Raw genomic sequence first — 25,034 nt, 5'->3', positions numbered from 1 at the left:
GTGGCTGTCAGGCTTCCACAGAGGATGCTCCACTCTCTGTGGCAGCCGGATGATCCTTCACTCCTCCGTTAGGCTAGACTGGCTGCTGAGAGAGCCCACACCATCTCCTTTCCCTGCCTCCTCAATGTCACTGTACCCAGCTTTACACATGGGTTCTGGGGGTCCAACTCAGGTTCTCATGCTTGCAAGGCAAGTGCTCCACAGATTGACTCATCTTTCCAGACCCCTTTACGTTTTCAGACAGGAAAACATTGTGTTCCTCCTGAGTACCAGAATGCTACAAGTGTGGTTCAGCAGACATCTCACCCTCAGTTTCCCTGAAGACCTTTCTCTATAGATTCCCCATAGCCCTGGGCTCTTTTTCTCTCTTTGTTCAGAAACCCTGGGAAAACCAGACCAGAGAGTCTCCTTAGGCTCTTCAGAGCGATGAAGGTTCAGGACCATGGACAGGTTAACTGCAGAATAACGTTTCTTCAGTACTGGTGCCTCGCCAAGGATTCTTCTAAATTATTTATACTTATTAACTTTTTTCTGTGCTTTTTTTAAAGGGTCAAATGATTCTTGCTATGTAGCCCAGGCTGGACTGGAAGTCACCGTTCTCCTGAAAGCTGGTGTGACCTCGGTGCACACTCCCCAGCCTGACCCCCTCATTCTCTATGTTCATGAACTTCATCAGCTTCACCTTCCTGCCTACTGGCATATTCTCAGATTGCCATCCAGCCAGGCTCTGCCTTACTTAGATTTCTCCATTCATGTGCTCTTATAAAAGGTGTGAACGGGGGTCTGGAGAAAGTGACGCATCAGTTGGCAGGTCAATCATTTTCCTTCCTCCTCCTGGAGATACTTTGGTGACAGTAGCACTTTGGTCACTGTAGCACTTCCTGGCTGAAGGGACTTTTTAAAAAATACTTTTTAGTTTTTATTTATTTATTTTTCTTTTTTAAAAATTGATTTTAGTGAGTTGTACGTTTTTCTCTGTTCCTCTCCATTTCTTTCCCCTCCCCTTCAGCCCTCTCCCATGGTCCCCACATTCCCAATTTACTTAAGAGATCTTGTCCTTTTCTACGTCCCCTGTAGATTAGATCCATGTACGTCTCTCTTAGGGTCTTCATTGTTGTCTAGGTTCTCTGGGATTGTGAATTGTAAGCTGGTTGGCTGAGGGACTTTTTAGGTCCTACTGGGAGAAACTAGTTCCTAATTAAGCAGTCAGCACCCCGACTTTAGGAAAAAAGGGATTCCCTGGAGGCTTGTGTCTGTAGCTGGGCTCTCGGAGCCACTGTGCCTGAATGGTCAGTGTAGAAGCTACTTCTTCAACTTCTTTGACTTCTCTAAGCCACTTGACACCTTACAATAGACTGCTTTCTGCAAGAATTGACTACCTGAGCATGGACCCATGTGTGTGAAAACCCTTGGCAGTCTTTTGGGGGGCTGAAGCAAGAGGATCATCAGTTCACAGCTAGCCTGGGCTACAAGCCAGGCTCTGTCTCACGGAAACAAAACAAAATCAACTATCTATCTCCCTCCATCCCTCCTTCCCTCCCTTGTCTCATGTACCCTAGGCTAGCCTGGAACTCACTTCATGGCTGAGGTTGACCTTATACTTCTCAGATTAGCCTGAACTCACATCATGGCTGAGGCTGACCTTATTTATACTTCTGATTTTTCCTGCCTCTACCTCCCAAGTGCCTCTCTTTTTTCTTCTAGTTTCTCTTCCATTCTGCTCCAGGTCTGGGAGCTGAGCCTCCATCTGTCTGTGTGTTCCCATCCTAGTTGGCTCAAGTGAAACAACAAGGAAGAGCAGGAGAAAGGAGAGAGCAGGCCTGCCCCCCCCCCGGGCTAGGGGCTGTCAGGAGCACACACTTCAGGATCTGTGCTCTCAGAACTGACAAGGACAGCCCATGTCACTTCTGAGAGCCCAGTGGCTCTGGCAGCGGCTGCCCCTGGGCTGTTTCCCTTTGCTGCTGCCCATCAGCCTTGCTTCACATCTTTACATTGTTCCTTAAGTGCATCAGCATTCCTACTGATTGTGGCGACAGCTCAGGGACCTACCACCGATATGCAGCAGCTCTGACCTAAGTGGATGCTGCAACAAATGATTGCTATGGACTTAATGGTTTAACCACTCAAAAAAACAAAAACAAAAACAAAAAAAAAGCCGGGCAGTGATGGCGCCCGCCTTTAATCCCAGCACTCTGGAGGCAAAGGCAGGCAGATCTCTGTGAGTTCGAGGCCAGCCTAGTCTACAAGAGCTAGTTCCAGGACTGGAACCAAAAGCCACAGAGAACCCCCCCAAAAAAAAACAAAAACAAAAAACAAACTTTCTAACAAGAGATGAATGCATTAGCACAGGGTTCTAAGGCCTCCATGTACAAGATGTTACATGACCTTGAAAAAGAAGGTAGACATTTCTACACTGTGGATAAACTTTAGGGACCTTATAGGTGACAAGAAAGTTAAGAGGACAAATACTATATGATCAATGCTGTCACCCTTAGAGCTGGAGTGCAACTGGACCTGTACCCACACCCTGGGTCACAGCCCTGTGTGCTTCTGTTATTCAGAGCAACACATTCACATTACTGGGGCATGCGACACCCAGAGGCCATGCTCACACTCCACACACCTGTCAAAATGTGGCCTGCCAGACAGAATGTCAGCAGCCACTGTGCCTCCTGTCCCCAGGAACCCTCGCAGCCACTCTCATGCCTCCCTGCCTCCTGCCAGGCATTTCCAATCTCTTTCTGCTTCTCAGTTACAACAGTTATTAGAGCTGCCCCAGTGACGTTTCTCCACATGCAGAGGAGGAAGCGGGGAATTAGCGCATCACAGGGAAAATGTTTTGATCTCTGCACATGATGAAGACAGGCTTCCTTTGAATTCTGTGCCCTCAGTGGCACTGGGGAGGATGAGAAGGCTTTGGGAGTCTGTGGCTTGGGTCTGCTTGTGAGAATGAATCTGCACACCTGCCCCAGGAGATCAGGAGAGTTGATTCTCTCCTTCCACAACCTGGGGCCTTGAGACTGGAGTTATCATGTTGGGTGCAACACTTTTACCCTTCAGAACCAGCTATGGAGACTGACTTCAAATTAAAAGAGAAATCCACCTGCCTCTGTCTCCCTAGTGCTGGGATTAAAGGGGTGAGTCAGCACACCCATTTATTTTTTTACATGTAGCAGTAGCAGGAAAGAGAGAGAGAGAGAGAAAGAGAGAGAGAGAGAGAGAGAGAGAGAGAGAGAGAGAGAGAGAGAGAGATGTACTTGGATCAACAGCAAATGTGAGGGTCAGTGGACCACTTTCAGGAGTCAGTTCTCTCCTTCCACCATGTGGGGTTTGGGATTAAATTTAAGTTAGGTCATCAGGCTTGGTGGCAAGTGCCATTACTCACAGAGAGCCACCTGGCGAGCCTGGAAATCCTGTCTTGTGAAAGAAACACATTAGAATCAACATTGCAAGGAAGAGGAAGATGGATCAGTGGGTAAAGTCTTTGCCACTCAAGTGTGAGGCCTTGGGGGTGGATCCCCAAAATACATGTAAAATACCAGAAGGCATTGGTGACTTGCTCATGATCCTGCCTGTGACTCTGGCACACAAAGGTGGAGACAGGGGTTCCCAGGGAAAGCTGTCTCTCTGATGAGCTCTGGCTCAGTGAAGGACCCCACCTCAGTAAACAAACTGGAGAGTGATGGAGGAAGACACCGGATGGCCACTGACATCCTCCAAGTGCGCGAACACACACACACACATACACACACACGCACACACACATACACACACACATAAACACACACATACACACACACGCAAAAACACACACATACACACACGTGCATGCACACACACGCACACACACACATACACACACATACACAACACGCACACACACACATACACACACATACACAAACACACACACACACATACACACACACATACACACACACGCACACACACACATACACACACATACACACACACGCACACACACACATGCACACACGTGCATGCACACATGCATATATGTGCATGTATGCAAGCATGAGCACATACATACGCACATAAAAACAGGAGAAAACACACCATCACGTTTGACACTCAGGCCTACATCACGTGGGACACAGGAGAGGAGGGGTTGGGAGAGAGGAGGGGTCTAGGATGCTCCTATTGGAAGACACGTTCAGATGTAACCATCGGTCCATGAGAGCAGTGTTTTCAGTCCACCTGGTAGACAATAGATGAGCATTTGGATTAGGCTAAAGAGTCTCACGTAGTCCAGGCTGGTGAGAAGCTCAAAGAATGGACAAGGATGACTTGAACGGACCCTCCTGCTGCCACCTCCTGGGTGCAGGATTTCAGGCATGGACTATCACCAATGGACTATGCACATCCTGGTTTACTCCAGAGAGGCTGCCGTGTTAAAGTGCAGGTGGTAGACAGCACACGCTGCAGACATCCACGGTAAGGCTCGTGAGAAGCAAGGCTGAGGACGTGACTCAGAGGGTCAGTCCCTGCCTAGCATGCATGAAGCTATGAGTTCAGGTCCCGGCACTGCCTGAACGCTGATGTGGTGGCTCATGCCTGTCATCCCAGCAGGGAGGGGATGAGAAGCTCAAGGGAAGCCACAGTAGGTTTGAGGCCAGCCTGGGCTACAGGAGACTGTGTCATCATGAAGCATTGTCTTTGGGAAAGGAATGCTGAGTCACCTCTCTGAGCAGCGCACTGACTCCACGTAGGTTCCAGAAGAGAAGAAGACAGAGTGCAGAGAACCTTATCCACCAGGGCGTCTTTGGTGAAGCGAGAGTGGCTATTGTTAGAGCCCAGCACACTGGTGAACTCCTGCAACCCCAGCATTCCAGAGGGGAAATGGGAGAATCAGGAGTCTGAGGCCATCAGCTATACAGCAACCTGGAGGCAAGCCTAGGCTACCAGAAGCCCCGTTTCAAAAGCCAAAGCAAAGCATAGCACAGAGAAGCCTGCTGCCAACACCTGGAACCACAGAGACGAGATGCTCCCTGAAAACCCAGGAAGAGCCCAATACAAATGACTTGCTGTCATCGCAGATGGAGAAAGCAGTAGCCCAGGCTAGACCACGGGCTCAAGGCAAGCAGGAGTGTCCCTGGAGAGCTGAAGGGGTGGTTCCTTTGCCATGAGAGCCAAAGAAAGACTCGACGCCAAGACTCACACGACACACCACAAGGTCTTTTCTCAACTTGTATTTGCAGATTGTTTACAAAAGTAGAAAAATAGACATTTTGTGGGTCTGAGAACCCACACACATAAATAAATACTTTTTAAAAAGTCACGAAGGGCTATAAATTAAGGCGCGGGGGGGGGCTTGTTGAGTCCACATAGTGCAGCTGGTAGGAGGGTCTGAGCTCAGGCACACTGATCTCCCATGGCCACACACTTCAGGTCCCGGAGGAGCAGGCGCATGAGGTTGGAATTAACAGAGTCCTCCAGGCAGCCGGGGGTCTCCTGAAAGGACAGGGCTGGCTTAGGGGCTGCCGGGACTCAGGGCTCCCAGGTGCTGCAGATCCAGGTCCCCTCTCCAGACTCACCTTCTCCTGGGCCTCCTGGAGCTTGTGCAGCCAGTGGGAGAGGTGGTGATTCTGGGACCCAGGCTCTGCTGTGGGCTGAGACTGTGTCTGTGGACAGAGGAGGGGACTGTAAGCCTGCTGCTGGGACACAGGAAGTCCCCGTGGCTGGAGGCACAAAGTGGAGGAGCCGGGGACCCAGGACTCACACAGGCCTGCAGCTGGGACTGGATGTGGCGCAGTGTGTGAAGAGGCTGGTGCAGGATGGGGCCCAGGGCTGAGTCAGTCACGTTCTCCAGGACCTCCAGTGTCAGGGCCAGCTCAGCCTGCAGGGCCTTGGGGCGCTCCTGGACCTGAGCAAGGAGACAGGAGAGAGAACACGTGAGGGAGGGGAGGGGAGGTCAAGGGGGACTGGTCAAGGAGACAGGACAGTGAATGGGGCAAGGGACAGAAAGAAGCAGAGGGCAGGGGACAGATGACAGATCTGCTGTGGACAGAGACGGGGAGAGCAGAGGCCCAACAGTGGGCTCCTGAGGGTGGGTCAGGTCTAGCCTCAGCTCACCTGCAGCTGCTGTAGGTCCCAGCCCCTGGGGAAGAGGCGAGAGCTGCACTTGACATCTTTCTTGAGCAGCCACTCTTCCTGGAGAGCAAAGACACAGGTTAGCCCATATAGGAGAGTCAAGGTTAGACCACTGCATTGGGGCAGGGGTGGTCACAACAGGAAAAGGGAAGTTCACTGCCAGATAGATGGAGGCTCCTCCATGGCTGCAGATACTAGACAGCTACTGTACTAAGAGTGAGAGATAGCCCAGTTTGGGAAGGATGGAGGTCCCTGCTGTGGGAGTCTGAGGTTAGCTCACTGAGGAGAGGGAGGAAATTAACCCACCGGAAGACTGTGGGCTTCGAATACTACAGAAAGAGTGGATTATCTGTCCCCACTCAAGAAGGGTGGTGATTAGGCCCACTGCAGCAGGGGTGGCAGACAGCCCGCTGCAGGAAGGGCTGAGGTTAGCCCACTCTAGGAAGAGTTGAAGTCTGCCCACTGCAGGAAGTGTCGAGACCACTTTCATCCCACTTAGCATAAGGGGTGAAGCCCAGAAAGGGAGGACCGGAGGCTATCCACTCAGGAGGGCAGGGGCAGACTCACTATGGCATCCCTGGCCTTCCTGAAGGCCTTCAGCTCCTGCGGGGCCAGAGACTTGAACCGGGCTAGGTGGCATTCCTTTGCATCTGGTGGGAGCCTGGTGTCCCCAGGCACAGGATGAGCGCGGGTTCCTGTCAGCACCGCGGCCAGCAGCAGCAGGAGGAGCAGGCGGCCCCCAGCTGTTTCTGAGTCACAGAAGGACAGAGTGAGGGCTGGAGGAAGGGGGCCGTGCGGACACGCCCCCACGCACCAGTCTGGGGCCTCACCTGGCTTCATGCTGCTCTCTGGGGTTTGTGAGGAGTTGGGGATTCGGATGTGCACTCGAAGCTGTCCCCGGGTTCCTCGGTCTTGCTCGGCGTTTCCGTGTGGCTCTCAGCCTGTTGCTGTGTCCTGTCTGAGACTGTAAGTTTTCTGTGCCTTGCCATCCCAGCTCCATGCTTTTAACCTGGCCTCGTGGGCAGCCCCGGCTGATGTAGGAAAAGCGAAAACAAGGCTGGAGTTGACACCAGCCACCAGAGTAGCCCAGACTGGGGAAGCCCGGGAGCAGGGCGGGGCCCTAGCAGGTGAGACTCCAGCGAAAGAGAAAGTGAGGAGGAAACATCACCTGGGGCAAGGTGAGTCAGGAGAGTCCCCACAGGAAGCGCCCAACAGGGGCAGGTTCAGGACCCAGCACGGGTCTTGTGCCACTTCCCGCTCTGGGATGCAGAGATTTTGCAGCTATAGAAAGACCTGCCTTCTGCTCAGTGTCCCACCCAGGGAGTGGAAGGGATTCCCAAGAGTCGCCCAGGGGACATAGATTTGCCTGCAGGCCTGGGAGGCTCAGAGTCAGGAACCCCATGACCCCACTTCCTGTGAGAGAGAATGCAGATGGCCAAACTCACCATGAAGTACTCTTTCTTCTCTCTTTAGACCTTCAAAGTGTTAGACTCCCTACCGGGATTTTCATCCAGTGTCTGTGTTGATATTCTCCCTGGATTCCTCTCTTCCACTTCCAGTTTTCCAATTTCATGTTGCATGTGCTCCCCTCCTCCTTCCTCCTCCAAAACCTCGTTTTCGCTCCCCAGGCCCACTTTCTAGTTTCAGGCTGTGTGGGAGGCTCCCGTGTGATGGGAATGTGTGCTGTCTGAGACTGAGGTACCACTCTCTCCCGTGATAATATCCTGTCCTTTCATTGCCCTGAACTTTTTGGAGTTTCACTTTTTCTCTGTGGCTGAGTGAAATCCTGCCATATATGTTTCCCACGTTTCTCCTTATTTGTTAGCTGACAGACAGCTGTGCTGGTCTCCTTTTCTGTTGCTGTGGCTAGGGCAATTGCGACCACAGGAGTGCAAACGTCTCTGTGGTGGGGCTTGGAGCCTTTTGGGTTTTGTCCAGGTGTGGAGCTGGTTGTTCTCTTTTCTATGTTGTTTTGTTTTGTTATTTTATTTCATTTATTTGTTTTTTTCTGAGACAGGGTTTCTCTGTAGCTTTGGAGCCTGTCCTGGAACTAGCTCTTGTAGACCAGGCTGGTCTTGAACTCACAGATCTGCCTTCTCTGCATCCCGAGCGCTGGGATGAAAGGCATGCGCCACTACCTCCACCTCTATCATTGGAATTCTGATGGACCTTACAGCGCAGATATAGATTACATATGGTAATATAGTCATTTTCCCAATATTGATTTTGTAGGTTCAGGAGCCTGGAAGAGATGTCTTCTTATCGTCTAGTGCTGTCCTCAGTTTCTTCTTTAAGAGTCTAAGTTTTCACTGTAGAGTGGCCTCCCCTCCATGATTAGATTATTCCCTGGTGTACCTTTGCTTACTTATTTTTGTTAGTAAATTTTGTTCCTTAAAATTTGATTCCACACATGGATAGGACCACTCTCTCCCCTTCTACCTATTCCCCACTATTTATCTCACCAAAACAACTGTGAATGAAAAATTTTTCCTAACTCATTCTCAGTAAATTTATTATTGGCGTTAAAGAAAACTCTACTGATGGTTTGAGACAGGGCCTTGTGCAGCATGGCTGGACTTCAAATCAACGCGTAATGACCTCAAACTTCTGATCCTCCTGCCTCTGTCTGAAGGCTGAGATTCCAGGTGTGCTCCACCAGGCCCTGTTTATGCCGTCCTGGAACCTGAACCCAGGACTTCATGCGTGGAAGACAATGCTCCATCGCCTACTGTTGGGTGCATCCCCAGCTCCATAGCAGCTCCTGGTGCGTGTAAACTGTTGTGTCCTGCGATGTCGCTGCGAGTGTCTGTCAGCTCTGATGTTTTCTGGGGGACTCCAGAGGGGTTTTTTGTTTTTGTTTTTTGTTCATTTACCCTCTCCTCATCCTTGTATTTTGGGGAAGGGGAGGAACAAGTTCTCTCTACGTAGCCCAGGCTGGCCTGGGTTCTTTGTGTAGCTCAGGATGACCTTGAGCTTCTATCTCTCCTGCCCCAGCCTACTGGCCCCTGAAGATCTTCTCTGATGTGGGTGTGACCAGGATCTCCATGTAGGTGTGTGTGTGACAAAAGCCTTGTCCAAGGTGATGAGGAAAACCATTTTTCATGGAGCTTTCTTTAAAAAAAAAAGATTTATTTTATTATTTATTTAGTTATTGGTTTTCCGAGACAGGGTTTCTCTGCCCTGGAACTAGCTCTCTAGACCAGGCTGGCCTCGAACTCACAGAGATCCCCATGTCTCTGCCTCCCAAGTGCTGGGAGTAAAGGCATGTGCCACCACTGCCTGGCTATTTTAATTCTTTGTGTGGCAGTGTATTCCTACATGTATGTTTGTGGATCTCTTGTAGGCAGAAGATGTCATGAGAGCCCTGAATTGGAAGCTATGGGTGGTTGTGAGCCATTGTGTGGGTGCTGGGAATCAAACCCAGGTCTTTAGTGCCTTTAGCCATGGAGCCACCTCCTCAGACCTAATTTTTCCATTTCTTAAGATGCTTACATGTGCTGACTTCACAGGAATTCTGCATATTTTAAAAGATATGCACCTGGGTCTGGAGAGATGGCTCAGTGGTAGAGAGCACTGGCTGCTCTTCCTGAGGACCCAGGTTCACTTCCCATCACCCACATGGCAGCTCACAACTGTCTGTAACTCCAGCTCCAGGGGCTCTGAAACCTTCATACCAATGCACATAAAATAAAGTTAAATAACTTTTACACATTTAGAAAAAGCTATGCATCTATGTGAACGGTTCCTGGCCAGCTCTGATAGCACGGGTTAACCTGGAATTCACTATGTGACCCAGTCTGGACTCAAACTCATGAACCTCCTGCACCCGCTTCAAAATACTAGGATTTGATTCTCTCCGTAACCAAACTGTGTGAAGAAGCCAAGCATACATTACCTCCCTTTAGAAACCTTTTATATAAATTCGGTCATTTGTCTCTGAGTGGAAATGCCATCAGCAAGGGCTGATTCTTTTCTTTTTGTTTTGTTTTTTTGAGACAGGGTTTCTCTGTGTAGTCCCAGATGTCCTTGCACTCATTCTATAGACCAGGCTGTCCTTGAACTCAGAGATTCTCCTGGCTCTGCCTCCTGAGTGCTGGAATTAAAGGTGTGCACCACCACTGCATTCTTTTAGTAAACCATTTAATATTCTAATACACAATGGCCTGGGCATGGTGGCCGCCAGAAATCTGGGGTCCAGCTACTGCTAGAGGAAGAGGTGTTAGCACCTAGGGTCACCTTCCTGGGATCCTCCACTGTTCTATGTCCACAGGACACCCAACCCCACCTCCACCACCATGTGGTTCCATTTCTGCCCTCAGGAGGCCATGGCATCAGAGACCAAGGTCAGGGCTCCTGCAGGTCAGACCTCTTCCCCTAGAGACTCTCTCAGGTTGGCTAAGACTCGGGATCCACAGATGGTCAGTGACGGTCACACCAAGGAGGTGATAGTGACATGGAGGGGAGGAGACTGCCTGGACCCCAGCGGCCTCTTCCCACGCAGCATCCCTCCTCCTCACCACGCTGTGTACTCAGTGCCTGCTGCTACAGCAGGGCCTGTCCTCCACTGTCCCCTGGATGGTGTGCAGACCGCTGCCCGCTTTGGCCAATGGTATCTGGATGGTCCGTGGTGGCTTTTATGAGCCTAGGTGAGAAACAGTTCACAACCGGTTTCCCCAACTACCTTTTCAGATGATCAACTCTGGCTCCAGGCCCTGTGTTGTCTCAATCAGCGAGAACTTTACCAACCAGTAATTCTGTGCCAGGATGGCAGCTGCCCAGCCCTCAGATAACAAACCCCAGTTTTCCTCTCCTGAGTCTGCCTTTGCCTCAGCCCGTGTTCTTTCTTTTTACTGTAACTGTAATCAGCTCTTCTATAGAAGTCACTGCCTACCAAGTTCTTCCCATTGGATGCATGCCGGTCATATATTCTCATTACCAGAAAGCTTCCAGAAGTGAGGTTCCACCATAGGCAATCCTGTAGACGGAACACTGAGCCCCTAAAACATAAATAGATTTCCCCTACATACACAGATTTCTCTAAGTGTCAGAGTCTGGGTGTGGCTCAGGATAGAGCACCTGGCTAAAGTCCCGCAGTGAGGGGCTGGGGGCGTGGCTCAGGGTAGAGCACTTGTTTTAACTCATCTTGAGGGGCTGAAGATGGGGCTCAGTAATATAGGGCTTGCCTGGCAGGGGCAAGGCCCTGAGTTCCATCTCCAGCAAGGGAAACGATGACAATTTTTTTCTAATGTTGCTACGGTCCCAAGACCTTTATTTCTAACTCTATTTCATTTTTTTGCTCCTGTATATTTATAGACCCCCTTTTTGTCTTCTTCTCTATACCTGTCCATCTCTTCCTGTGGATCCATCCACCCTCCTCCTCTCTTGCATATAAACACCCCATGGATGTTTGTCTCTATTGCAACATCTCTGTTTTACTTCAAACATTAAAGCTCCTACTTCTTTTCCTGATAAAATTAGCAATCACAGAACTCCACGGTACCATTGCCTCCCTCGTGTTTCACTTCTCACCCGCAGGAGTTTTTCCAGCGCACAGGGAGTCCCAGTGCGCTTCCGTGTTGCCGTGTGCTCTGGTTATCAGCATTGGCTCGTAAGTACGCCATCCCCAGCAAAGCTTCCAATCTGAACAGCTGCACTCAGTCTTGAATCCCACCTCGGGGAGGTGCATCTATTTTTGACAATTTGTAAACAGTTCTTTCCTTTTTCCCCCGGTCTGTGAGCAATGTCTTCCAAATTGGATCCTTACTGTCTACAGTTTGGTAGCCTGCCTTTTACGTTTTTTACGTTCTCCCACGTGTTTGCGTTCTCCCGCGGTTTAATTATAGCATATGGGTTAGGACCCAGCAGGGAACAGATGGCCTGATCAATTTAGGATAATGGAGATGCGTTTGAAAGGGGTAGCAGTAGAAGAAAATGACAGGGGTGAAGTCAAGACCCGGGGGCCAGCAAGGGCCCGGGAAGGGCACTGGTAGGTCTATGAGGAGGGGGACAGGGTCGTGTCATTGTTCAACTTGGGGAGGAGGAGTGGAGAGGGGAGGAACAGATCATTTGGGGTTCTGCAAGGAGAACCCTACCTCCTCTGTCCTTGGCCCTATGACTTAACTGCACCCAGTAAAGGCCAAAAGTCTTGGGTGGTCCTGAGCATGTGGGAAATATGGAGAGTGGCAGTATTCAGGCATCTGTACTGGCCTGCCTTTGGGGTCCTGACAGGAGTATGGGCCTTTGGGGTCCTGACAGGAGTGTCAGTATTCAGGCAGCTGTACTGGCCGGCCTTTGGGGTCCTGACAGGAGTGTCAGTATTCAGGCAGCTGTACTGGCCTGCCTTTGGGGTCCTGACAGGAGTATGGGCCTTTGGGGTCCTGACAGGAGTGTCAGTATTCAGGCAGCTGTACTGGCCGGCCTTTGGGGTCCTGACGGGATACATCCTCGCTGCAGCCACTAAGAGCACGTCCTGTGCACATTCCCTACGTTCCCTTATATGGGCCTGTCCACCTCCCATCTTTTCTCGTTTCCTCTTTCTCTTCCTCCCTCTCTTCCTCTCTCTTTCTTCCCCTCCCCTCCTCTTTCCCTCTCTTGTTCTCTTCCACCATTCTTGTCCCCAGGGACCAGTCTCTGCCCCCTCTTTGCCCCCTTCCCTACCCCTTTTTCGATAAACTTCCCACGTGAGCCTTGTTGCATGGCGTGACTTCGCTTCATGGCGTTTTTGAAATTACAACAGAGAGGTCAGGGGAGTGTGTCCTGTACACACCACTGTCCCTCCTCTCACCCTGGCAGATTTGCCTAATGACTGTGGGTTAGCACGGGGCTGGCCTGTGTTTGCCTGGAACCTTACTTCTCAGTGGAGAGGCAGAGTCAATCTCCTAAGTACCTTTCTTACTGGGCATGGTGGTGCGCGCGCCTTTAATCCCATCACTCAGGAGGCACAAGCAGGTGGATCTCTGTGAGTTCAAGGCCAGCCTGATCTCCAGAGTTAGTTCCAGGGCAGACAGGGCTACATAATGAAACCCTGTATTGAAAAAACAAAACAAAATAAAAACAAACAAATATTTAATCCCAGCACTCGGGAGGCAGAGGCAGGCGGATCTCTGTGACTTTGAGGCCAGCCTGGTCTACAAGAGCTAGTTCCAGGACAGGCTCCAAAGCTACAGAGAAACTGTGTCTCGAAAAAAAACAACAAAAAGCAACAAAATTGAGCCACATCACTAGTCCTGCTCCCATGATGGTTTGGCCAGCCTGGTCTACATAGCAATTCCAGGAGAGCCAGCGCTATATAGAGACCCTGTTTCAAAACAAAGCAACGTCTTTCTCAGAGTGAAGAGTTTTTACATTTATTTTTGTTTGGTTTGCTTTTTTGACATGGCATCTCATATAGCCCAGGCTGGTTTTGCTACATAGCCAAGGATAACCTTGAACTCCCAATTCTCTTGCCTAGACCTTTCCAGTGCTGCCCCCACCTAGTCTATGGCATGCTGGGAACCAAGCCCACGGTTTCCTGCATGCCAGCAGGCACTGACAACTGAGTAATGCCGGGCGGTGGTGGCATATGCCTTTAATTCCAGGCAGAGGTAGGCAGATCTCTATGAAATCGAGGCAATCCTGGTCTACAGAGAAGTTCCAAGACAGAGCTTTACAGTAAAACCCTGACTTGAGAAACCAAAACATAAAACACAATGAGCAAACAAAAACTGAGCCATATCACTAGTCTCTGCTTCCACTGTGGTTTGGGTTCCTTTGTTCTTTGAGACAGAGTCTCACTATGTATCCTTTGATGGCCTGGAACTCTCTTTGTAGACCAGGGAGGCCTCAAACTCACAAAGAGACACCTGCCTCTGCCTCCGGAGTACTGGGACTAAAGGTGCAAACTGCCACATCTGGCGAATTTTTATCCAAAAGTCACAAACAAACTTAAGTTCACTATTATTATATCTTGTGTGTCATCTTTTTCTTCTTTCTTTCTTTCTTTCTTTTTTTTTTTTTTTTTGCAACAGGATTTCTCTGTGGATCCCTGGCTGTCCTGTAACTCACTCTGTAGACCAGGCTGGACTCGAACTCCCAGGTGCCAGGATTAAAGGCGTGCAGCACCGCTGCCCAGCCTTGTGTCTCGTTCCACCTTTGCCTTTTGTGTTTAGTTCCCTTACATATTTTGAGTTAATTTTTATTACATTTTTTTTTTTGCTTATGGTGTGTGTGTAAGTCTAGGTACTGGAATGTCACCAAGGACACATGGCAATCAGGAGACAGCTCAAGCCTGATGACCTGAATTCAATGGCCAGAGCTCACACAAAGGTGGAAGGAGAGAAGTGCCTCCTTAAAGGGGTCCTCTGTCCTACACACACACACACACACACACACACACACACACACACACAACATGCCTAACACATGACCACAAACATGCACATATAGACACTAACAACAACAATAATAAATCAAGTTTAGTGTTTTCTTTTCTTAAAATTCTTCTCTCATGTATTACATCCTGACCAGTTTTCCCTCCTTCCTTTCCTCCCAGGCCCTTCCCCCACCTCCCCTCAGCCCAGATCCATTCGTCTTCTGTTTCCTTTCAGAAAAGAGCAGGCCTCCCAGGGATATCAACCAAACGTGGCATAACAAGTTATAATAAGACTAAGCACAAATCCCCATGTCAAGGCTGGGTGAAGCAACCCAGTAGAGGAAAAGGGTCCCCAAAGCAGGCAAAAGAGTCAGAGACAGCCCCCATTCCCACTGGTAGGAGTCCCACAAGAAAATCATGCCACATAACCATATCAAATTTAATTTTTAAAAAAGAAAGATGATAGCAGGGCGGTGGTGGCGCACGCCTTTACTCTCAGCACTCGGGAGGCAGAGGCAGGCGGATCTCTGTGAGTTCGAGGCCAGCCTGGTCTAGAAGAGCTAGTTCCAGGACAGGAACCAAAAGTTACAGAGAATCAAGAAAAGAAAAGAAAAGAATGACAAATTCTTGAGGAGAGAGGACAATGGACAGACGATGGAGGATGGAGGACGGAGGAAACCAAGAGCACTTATTCACTACTGGCAGAAAAAACAGAGGACCAAAGGCAAGATGAGAAGAAGGAAGGTCTGCTTTGAGAACGGAGAGACCAACAGAAGTGTAACCCAGAGGTTACCCTGGCACTGGTCCGTTCCTCACTTAGCTCTGGGACTCCCACTGCTGGCATTCCACATCTCCTTGACCAGCTAGGAGTGCTGTTGGGAAAAGGTTACCCAAGCTGAGGAGGCCTGACTACAAACTGAGGCCTAACAAAGTTGCCATGACCTGTCCAGGGATCAGTGATCAAGGCTGACACTGCACACTACCCAACAGGTACCCGGCCCTGAGGGCACATTGCAGGGGAAGTGGGATGCTGCTGCACCAATGGAAGACCATGCTGTCTCTCAGTCCCAGAGTGTGACTATTTCTGGAACTGTGAGCCTCATTTCTCCTTCAGTGTCTGCAGTAGGAGAGGGTTGACTTCCAGGGGCCCTGGCTGTGGTCTCTCTGATGCCCATGCTTTCTACAGGAGCAAAGATGGGGCCAAATCCTGCAGGGGGCAGAGAGGGGAGGCTGTGGTGATGAGCCCCACCAGGGTGACACCGGTTGCTATGGTTTTCTCTATTACCAGTTGCTGGACCCCAGGGCATTGGGCTTAACTAAGCACCACGAGACAGCTTTTTAGTAAAACTGGAACCTTCCAACCCGAACCTGGGTCTTGGTCCAGGAGGTGGGTGTCCTGGTTGCCTGAAGGTATTTTTCTTTTTCTTTTTCTTTTTTTTTTTTATTAGTCTGAAGGTATTTTTCTTATCTCAGGTTCTGAAACTCCAGGCAGGAGATGCTCCCCTGTCTATCATGGGGTCTCCTACCCAGTCCAAGTGCCTGTCTCATGGAACACCCTACCTGGTGACCTCGGCTGCAAGTGGGGTGCTGCACTTGGCCAGCAGAGCTTGGAGTGATTCTCAGCCGCTCTGTTCCAGGCCAAGGGCTCTGCAGTGCCTCCAAAATCAGAGGAACCTAAGTCAGCTGGCGCTTGTCCTGGAGGAGGAAGCCATGCTGTTGCATTGTGCGGGAGACCACGCTCCTGCTCCTTCTGGCCCCGCAGGGACCCTGGCCATGGAGGGACCCGTGGCAGCGCCGTCCTCGACGTTTTGACTCTCACGTGTTCCCACAGCTCTGGTCCTCCCTTCCCCACAGTCTGGAGCTTTTCCCAGGCACCCGTGTCCCTCTCTGCAGCTATTGAGGACAGTTGCCCCGAGTGCCCTGCCCTCAGCCCTGCAACTCTGCTTCTTGCAATCCTGCCTGCCTGGCACCTCTGTCCTGCTGGAGACCCAATTACCGGTCGAAGGCTGGGTTTGGTCTGGGATGTTCCAGCAAATTAGGAGCCCAGGCTCAGCCTTCGGGTCCCACCTGAGGAAGTCCCCAAGACTCTGGAGGAGATGGCACAAAAATCAGAAAGTTGTGAGGGCAGCTAACAGTGTGGATTAGAAAACCGTGAGGGGGGAGGCTATGGAACAGGCGGGGGGGGGGACAGGGATGGACACCTAATGACACCAGTCAGGTGCAGTGGGGCCAATGGACCAAGGCTATAGACTGCTGAGCACCCAGGAATTTCCGGGGAAGGCTCTCCTGATCTTTATGCTTTCATCTCCATCCATGACTGCAAGACTCACCTGTTTGCCACCAAGACCATCTTCAGCCTCCTGATTGCGCTTGTTAAGAACCTCAGGCTGGTGGTGCCCTCAGGTTCCTGTGTCTGACCACCCCCGCCCCTCCTTGTACTGCTACAGTCTCCAAAGAAGAAAGCGCAGTTCCCAGGGGAAGATGAAGACTTTCACTGGGCTGGGCGGTGGTGGCGCACGCCTTTAATCCCAGCACTCGGGAGGCAGAAGCAGGCGGATCTCTGTGAGTTCGAGGCCAGCCTGGTCTAGAAGAGCTAGTTCCAGGACAGGAACCAAAAAGCTATAGAGAAACCCTGTCTCAAAAAAGAAAAAAAAGACTTTCACTGGAATGAGGGGACAGAGCTGCTCCAGGATGGGACTGGAAAAGACACCAGATCTGCCCCCATGGCCACCGCTGGCTTCTGAGGTTAGGAGACATTTCCTGTGGGTCCTCCATATTCTCTGATGGCTTGAAGCACACACACACGTGCACGCACACACACACACACACCACCTGCTTTGGCATTCTGTGGATCTGAGATTTTGGACCCCACCCTTGGAGTTCCACTCCCTAAGGTAAAATGTCACCGAAGGCCACTCGTTGATTCTCTTACACGCGCTTTGTTTGAGTTGGTACGTCCTCTGGGGTTTTGCTGTCCTGTCTCTAAGTGTTAATACATTGCGGCTGCTAAACAACTCTTCCTTTGCATTATTTACTTTGGATATGATCATTTGATCATTCTTTCACGCATGCTAAGGAGTTTTTGCTTTGTTCATTTTGTTTTTTGTTTTCCAAGACAGGGTTTCTGTGTGTAGCCCTGGCTGTCCTGAAACTCCATAAACCAAGCTGATTCACAGGGATCTGCCTGTTACAGAGTTACAGGCTGGCCTGTAGACCAGGCTGGACTCAAACTCACAGATTTGCCTGTCTCTGCTTCCTAAGTGCTGGGATCATAGGAGTGTTCCATCACCACCCAGAGAGATCTCCTCCTTTCTCTGTCTTCTGAGTGCTGGGATTAAAAGCGTGAGCCAGCACGACCAACCCTAGATTTATTTATTTATTTATTTTTTCGAGACAGGGTTTCTCTGTGGCTTTGGAGCCTGTCCTGGAACTAGCTCTGTAGGCTGGTCTCGAACTCCCAGAGATCCGCCTGCCTCTGCCTCCTGAGTGCTGGGATTAAAGGCGTGGGCCACCACTGCCCGGCTTAGATTTATTTATTTTTTTTAATGAGAGGTGCAATCATTGTTTTAAGTTTCAAACTCAAACCCTGCTTTTAAAAAGTATCTTTTAGGGATGGAGAGATGGCTCACGGATTAAGAGCACAGGCTGTTCTTCCAGAGGTCCTGAGTTTAATTCCCAGCAACCACATGGAAGCTCATAGTCATCTATAATGAGATTTGGTGTCCTCTTCTGGCTTGCAGGAATACATACAGTCAGAACACTGTAAACATAATAAATAAATCTTTTAAAAATATATCTTTTATTTTTATTTATGTGTACAAATGTGTGCATGCATATAAATGTGTACAGAATCCTGCAGAAGCCAGAAGGGGCATCAGGTCCCCAGAAGCTTGAGTTACAGGAAGTCATGAGTTAATTGATGTGGGCACTGGGATTTGAACCCAGTCCTCTGCATTTTAATTAAAGCATAAATCCAGGAATTGTCTCAGATTTTTTTTTTGACAGGGTTTCGCTGTAGTTTTAGAGCCTGTCCTGGAAACTAGATCTATAGACCAGGCTGGCCTCAAACTCACAGAGATCCGCCTGCCTCTGCCTCCCCAGTGCTGGGATTAAAGGCGTGCACCACCACCACCACCTGGCTAGAATCTTCATCTAGAAAAATGTTATTGTAATTCCACAGCAAGAACGCCAGACAGTACAGGCTCTTGCCACTGCTCTTGGCTGCCCACCAGGCTTGATGATGAGACCACACGCTGAGTACATCACACGCCCTGGAGGAGCACATGGAGAAATGGAGGTGGTGCTGCCCAGGAAGGCGGAGTTGACTGGCTTCCCAGGACCCGAAAGGTTTCATGTAGGCTGTTGGGGGTAATGCTACGGACAACCCTGCATCACTGCGCCGTGAGCTACAGTGATGACCAGCGTGGCAAATACACCCATCGTGAGATAGCAGCATGGCTGTTTCGGTGGAAGCCAACTCCTTTCTGAGTGGATTTAAGGTCTGTCCACAGGAGGAAACTCATGCCTGTCAAAAAACATAATAATAATAAAAACAACTCATGACTGAGGACTCTACAGGCCCCAGGGATGAACCTGATAATTATTGTTAAATAACCCTTTAAAACAGCAATTCTCAACCTGTGGGTCACGCCTGCCGTGTGACTTGAACGACCCCCTCTCACCACAGTGTGCCACCACTGCGTGGGTTCTAAAATCTCTGAGTTCAAGGCCAGCCTGATCTTGAGTTTCAGAACACCTAGGGCTACACAAAGAAACCCTATCTTGAAAAACAAAAGCAAAAAACCCAAGAGAGAGGGGAGCTAATTGGGAGAGAGTAGGTAGGTGGGGAGTGGATCTGAGGGGATTTAGGGGCAGTTGGCGTAAAACATCATTGAAATATTTTGTATAAAATTATCAAAGAATTAATAAAATATACTTAAAAATAATAATTTCATACCAAAGGGTAGAAACTCTGCGGTAGTGCTTATACAATGCTTCCAGATGGGCACTTAATGGTCTGGTGGGTACACAGAAATATGCAAAGGAACGCATTTTCCTGTAATCTTTGTTTTTTCTTCCAGCCCCACCCCCAGGCCTCCTGGCAAGCACTGAGCCACACCCTAGTTCTGATCCAGGATATTGAACTATTGGCCCCTCCCTGGTAAGGAAAGAAAGAAGGGGTTGGCAGGGGACAACTGTCAAAACTCATCACCTCCCTTTCTCCAAGAGTCCCCAGTTCTCAGGTTAAGCGCCACACAAAGGCGAGGGGCACGCAGATTTCTCTGGGCAGGTCTGGACAGCTCGCGATGACTCTGCAGTTGCTTTTTCTTGAAAAGGTGGGCAGGCCACCGACGATTTGAGGTGACCTTGGTTTTTCAAAACCTCCTTGACGGATAGATGTGAAAGTGCTCCACAAAGGGGGTGCTTGGATCTTACCTTAGAAGGTTCCTCTTTGGGCTTTCTCTCCTTCCGTTGTGACTCGCCATCTGATGGTGTTCCCACAGGCAAGGCAGTGAAGAAACATGGCCTCCTGAACCTGTGCTTTGGCCTGCTTTCTTTTCTCTCTCTCATCTCTTTCATTGTTGGTTTTTTTTTTTTTTTACTTTGTTTTGTTGGTTGGTTGTTTTGGTTTTTGTTTTCTGAGACAAGATTTCTCTGTGTAACTGTCCTGGCTGTCCTAGAACTCACTCTATAAACCCAGCTGGCCTTGAACTCAGAGACCCACGATCTGAGCCTCCCAGGTGTTGGAAGTAAGGGTGAGAATCCCCTCACCCTGCCTGTTTTATTTTCTTTGCCACTCAACATAACATAGCCTGCAGGCTCTTGCCCTGTACAGCTGGTGAAAAGCCCGGAGGAAGTGGTTTATGTTGTCACGGGCTTTTGTTATCTCCATTCTAATGCTTTATCCTGATGCCCCAGACAGTGTCTACCACAAGTAGGTGGCCAAATGGATCCTTAGAGAATAAATGAAGACTTTTTGTTTTGTTTTAAAGATTCATTTTTATTTTATGTGTATGAATGTTTCACCCACAAGTCTGTTCACTGTTGTGTGCAGGACCTATGGAGGCCAGAAGAGGCCGTCAGATGCCCTGGAACCGGAGTTACAGACAGTTGTGGGATGTCATGTGGGTGCTGGGAATTGAACCCAGGTCCTCTGGAACAACAACCAGTGCTCTGAACCACTGAGGCATCTCTCCAGCCTTCAGATGAAGATGTTTGTCACAAACCAGGCTGCCTCCCAACAAGCGACTGGCCAATCCTGTTCCTAAGCAGAACAATTTGGGGAGCTGGGAGAGATCTCTCAACATGCAAAGGGCTTGCCAGACTCCAGTTTGATACCTGGGACCTTCCCATAGAAGAAATAGAGAACTGATTTGCAAATGGTACCCTCTGACCTCCACAAACAAAATTAATGTAACAAAAGTGGTGTGGTTTTATATTTGTACGGTTTTTATTGTATGTGTGTTTGTTAAGCAGTGTCTCTCTACACACCCCTCTATGTCCTGGAACTCACTGAGTAGACCAAGATGGCCTTGAACTCACAAAGATCTGCCTGCCTCTGCTTTCCCAATGTTGGGGGTAAAGGTGTGTGCCACCACATCGCACTTTCTCTTTAAGCAGCTTGGGAGTGAGCCAACGTGGCTCACATCTGTAATGCCAGCATTCTGAAACGACAAGAAAATGAGGTACCAGGCCAACCTGAGGAGCAAACTCAAAATAAACTGGAAGGATTTGGAGTTACCTGTGCCATAGCCACCTCTACACTGCCTCCCAGACAAGGCAAATGGAGAGCCTCTTCTCTCAGTACTGAGAATTTTCTCTCTAGACAGCAGTCTTCTCTGCATTCCAGAGAGGGATGTGGCACAGGACCAACTCAGGACTGGCGCCCTCATCCTGAACCAGTAGTCGCACCCAGCTGCCTGTGGGACTCTCCTGACTCACCTTGCCCCAGGTGATGTTTCCTCCTCACTTTCTCTTTCACTGGAGTCTCACCTGCTAGGGCCCCACCCTGCTCCCGGGCTTCCCCAGTCTGGGCTACTCTGGTGGCTGGTGTCAACTCCAGCCTTGTTTTCGCTTTTCCTACATCAGCCGGGGCTGCCCACGAGGCCAGGTTAAAAGCATGGAGCTGGGATGGCAAGGCACAGAAAACTTACAGTCTCAGACAGGACACAGCAACAGGCTGAGAGCCACACGGAAACGCCGAGCAAGACCGAGGAACCCGGGGACAGCTTCGAGTGCACATCCGAATCCCCAACTCCTCACAAACCCCAGAGAGCAGCATGAAGCCAGGTGAGGCCCCAGACTGGTGCGTGGGGGCGTGTCCGCACGGCCCCCTTCCTCCAGCCCTCACTCTGTCCTTCTGTGACTCAGAAACAGCTGGGGGCCGCCTGCTCCTCCTGCTGCTGCTGGCCGCGGTGCTGACGGGAACCCGCGCTCATCCTGTGCCTGGGGACACCAGGCTCCCACCAGATGCAAAGGAATGCCACCTAGCCCGGTTCAAGTCTCTGGCCCCGCAGGAGCTGAAGGCCTTCAGGAAGGCCAGGGATGCCATAGTGAGTCTGCCCCTGCCCTCCTGAGTGGATAGCCTCCAGTCCTCCCTTTCTGGGCTTCACCCCTTATGCTAAGTGGGATGAAAGTGGTCTTGACACTTCCTGCAGTGGGCAGACTTCAACTCTTCCTAGAGTGGGCTAACCTCAGCCCTTCCTGCAGCGGGCTGTCTGCCACCCCTGCTGCAGTGGGCCTAATCACCACCCTTCTTGAGTGGGGACAGATAATCCACTCTTTCTGTAGTATTCGAAGCCCACAGTCTTCCGGTGGGCTAATTTCCTCCCTCTCCTCAGTGAGCTAACCTCAGACTCCCACAGCAGGGACCTCCATCCTTCCCAAACTGGGCTATCTCTCACTCTTAGTACAGTAGCTGTCTAGTATCTGCAGCCATGGAGGAGCCTCCATCTATCTGGCAGTGAACTTCCCTTTTCCTGTTGTGACCACCCCTGCCCCAATGCAGTGGTCTAACCTTGACTCTCCTATATGGGCTAACCTGTGTCTTTGCTCTCCAGGAAGAGTGGCTGCTCAAGAAAGATGTCAAGTGCAGCTCTCGCCTCTTCCCCAGGGGCTGGGACCTACAGCAGCTGCAGGTGAGCTGAGGCTAGACCTGACCCACCCTCAGGAGCCCACTGTTGGGCCTCTGCTCTCCCTGTCTCTGTCCACAGCAGATCTGTCATCTGTCCCCTGCCCTCTGCTTCTTTCTGTCCCTTGCCCCATTCACTGTCCTGTCTCCTTGACCAGTCCCCCTTGACCTCCCCTCCCCTCCCTCACGTGTTCTCTCTCCTGTCTCCTTGCTCAGGTCCAGGAGCGCCCCAAGGCCCTGCAGGCTGAGCTGACCCTGACACTGGAGGTCCTGGAGAACGTGACTGACTCAGCCCTGGGCCCCATCCTGCACCAGCCTCTTCACACACTGCGCCACATCCAGTCCCAGCTGCAGGCCTGTGTGAGTCCTGGGTCCCCGGCTCCTCCACATTGTGCCTCCAGCCACGGGGACTTCCTGTGTCCCAGCAGCAGGCTTACAGTCCCCTCCTCTGTCCACAGACACAGTCTCAGCCCACAGCAGAGCCTGGGTCCCAGAGTCACCGCCTCTCCCGCTGGCTGCACAAGCTCCAGGAGGCCCAGGAGAAGGTGAGTCTGGGGAGGGGACCTGGATCTGCAGCGCCTGGGAGCCCTGAGTCCCGGCAGCCCCTAAGCCAGCCCTGTCCTTTCAGGAGACCCCCGGCTGCCTGGAGGACTCTGTTAATTCCAACCTCATGCGCCTGCTCCTCCGGGACCTGAAGTGTGTGGCCATGGGAGATCAGTGTGCCTGAGCTCAGACCCTCCTACCAGCTGCACTGTGTGGACTCAACAAGCCCCCCCCCCCGCCTTAATTTATAGCCCTTCGTGACTTTTTAAAAAGTATTTATTTATGTGTGTGGGTTCTCAGACCCACAAAATGTCTATTTTTCTACTTTTGTAAACAATCTGCAAATACAAGTTGAGAAAAGACCTTGTGGTGTGTCGTGTGAGTCTTGGCGTCGAGTCTTTCTTTGGCTCTCATGGCAAAGAAACCACCCCTTCAGCTCTCCAGGGACACTCCTGCTTGCCTTGAGCCCGTGGTCTAGCCTGGGCTACTGCTTTCTCCATCTGAGATGACAGCAAGTCATTTGTATTGGGCTCTTCCTGGGTTTTCAGGGAGCATCTCGTCTCTGTGGTTCCAGGTGTTGGCAGCAGGCTTCTCTGAGCTATGCTTTGCTTTGGCTTTTGAAACGGGGCTTCTGGTAGCCTAGGCTTGCCTCCAGGTTGCTGTATAGCTGATGGCCTCAGACTCCTGTTTCTCCCATTTCCCCTCTGGAATGCTGGGGTTGCAGGAGTTCACCAGTGTGCTGGGCTCTAACAATAGCCACTCTCGCTTCACCAAAGACGCCCTGGTGGATAAGGTTCTCTGCACTCTGTCTTCTTCTCTTCTGGAACCTACGTGGAGTCAGTGCGCTGCTCAGAGAGGTGACTCAGCATTCCTTTCCCAAAGACAATGCTTCATGATGACACAGTCTCCTGTAGCCCAGGCTGGCCCCAAATCTTCTGTGGCTTCCCTTGAGCTTCTCATCCCCTCCCTGCTGGGATGACAGGCATGAGCCACCACATCAGCGTTCAGGCAGTGCCGGGACCTGAACTCATAGCTTCATGCATGCTAGGCAGGGACTGACCCTCTGAGTCACGTCCTCAGCCTTGCTTCTCACAAGCCTTACCGTGGATGTCTGCAGCGTGTGCTGTCTACCACCTGCCCTTTAACACGGCAGCCTCTCTGGAGTAAACCAGGATGTGCATAGTCCATTGGTGATAGTCCATGCCTGAAATCCTGCACCCAGGAGGTGGCAGCAGGAGGGTCCGTTCAAGTCATCCTTGTCCATTCTTTGAGCTTCTCACCAGCCTGGACTACGTGAGACTCTGTAGCCCCCTCCAAATGCTCATCTATTGTCTACCAGGTGGACTGAAAACACTGCTCTCATGGACCGATGGTTACATCTGAACGTGTCTTCCAATAGGAGCATCCTAGACCCCTCCTCTCTCCCAACCCCTCCTCTCCTGTGTCCCACGTGATGTAGGCCTGAGTGTCAAACGTGATGGTGTGTTTTCTCCTGTTTTTATGTGCATGTGTGTGTGCTCATGCTTGCGTACATGCACATGTATGCATGTATGCACGCACGTGTGAGTATGTGTGTGTGTGTGTATGTGTGTGTGTATGTGTGTGTGTATGTGTGTGTGTATGTGTGTGTGTGTATGTGTGTGTGTATGTGTGTGTATGTGTGTGTATGTGTGTGTGTGCGTGTGTGTGTATGTGTGTGCGTATGTGTGTGTGTTTGTGTATATGTGTGTATGTGTGTGTGTGTGCGTGTTGTGTATGTGTGTGTATGTGTGTGTGTGCGTGTGTGTGTGCGTGTGTGTGTGTATGTGTGTATGTGTGTGTATGTGTGTGTGCGTGTGTGTGTATGTGTGTGTGTATGTGTGTGTGTGTGTTCGCGCACGTGGAGGATGTCAGTGGCCA

The 25,034-nt window shown here is 50.6% G+C and overlaps 2 protein-coding genes across 2 annotated transcripts; one reads left to right on the top strand and one right to left on the bottom strand.

Moving 5' to 3' along the window:
• Positions 1–5,373: 5,373 nt before the first annotated feature.
• On the bottom strand, positions 5,374–6,951 carry LOC142854133 (interferon lambda-2-like). Its single transcript, XM_075979297.1, has 6 exons — positions 6,942–6,951; positions 6,679–6,860; positions 6,094–6,171; positions 5,741–5,884; positions 5,556–5,642; positions 5,374–5,472 (listed from the first exon to the last, which is right to left on the bottom strand). Exons 1-6 carry the CDS (start codon positions 6,949–6,951, stop codon positions 5,374–5,376), a joined length of 600 nt encoding a protein of 199 aa, XP_075835412.1.
• Positions 6,952–18,832: 11,881 nt separating this feature from the next.
• On the top strand, positions 18,833–23,319 carry LOC142854041 (interferon lambda-2-like). The gene is made up of 7 exons (XM_075979187.1): positions 18,833–18,902; positions 21,671–21,751; positions 21,833–22,014; positions 22,522–22,599; positions 22,809–22,952; positions 23,051–23,137; positions 23,221–23,319. The coding sequence occupies exons 1-7, from the start codon at positions 18,833–18,835 to the stop codon at positions 23,317–23,319; spliced, it is 741 nt and encodes a 246-aa protein (XP_075835302.1).
• The last annotated feature ends 1,715 nt before the right edge of the window (positions 23,320–25,034 follow it).

This window comes from Microtus pennsylvanicus, chromosome 1 (genome assembly GCF_037038515.1).
Source record: "Microtus pennsylvanicus isolate mMicPen1 chromosome 1, mMicPen1.hap1, whole genome shotgun sequence".
NCBI classification, from domain to species: Eukaryota; Metazoa; Chordata; class Mammalia; order Rodentia; family Cricetidae; genus Microtus; species Microtus pennsylvanicus.
Note: the sequence above shows the minus strand (reverse complement) of the source record. Positions and strands in the feature narration are given on the sequence as shown.

Coding starts and splice junctions, on each gene's coding strand:
- LOC142854133 (XM_075979297.1), bottom strand. Junction 5,885..6,093: donor GGGACCTACAGCAGCTGCAG/GTGAGCTGAGGC, acceptor CTCCTTGCTCAG/GTCCAGGAGCGCCCCAAGGC. Junction 5,473..5,555: donor TCCAGGAGGCCCAGGAGAAG/GTGAGTCTGGAG, acceptor CTGTCCTTTCAG/GAGACCCCCGGCTGCCTGGA.
- LOC142854041 (XM_075979187.1), top strand. CDS start 18,833: ATGCTACGGACAACCCTGCATCACTGCGCCGTGAGCTACAGTGATGAC. Junction 22,015..22,521: donor GGAAGGCCAGGGATGCCATA/GTGAGTCTGCCC, acceptor TTTGCTCTCCAG/GAAGAGTGGCTGCTCAAGAA. Junction 22,600..22,808: donor GGGACCTACAGCAGCTGCAG/GTGAGCTGAGGC, acceptor CTCCTTGCTCAG/GTCCAGGAGCGCCCCAAGGC.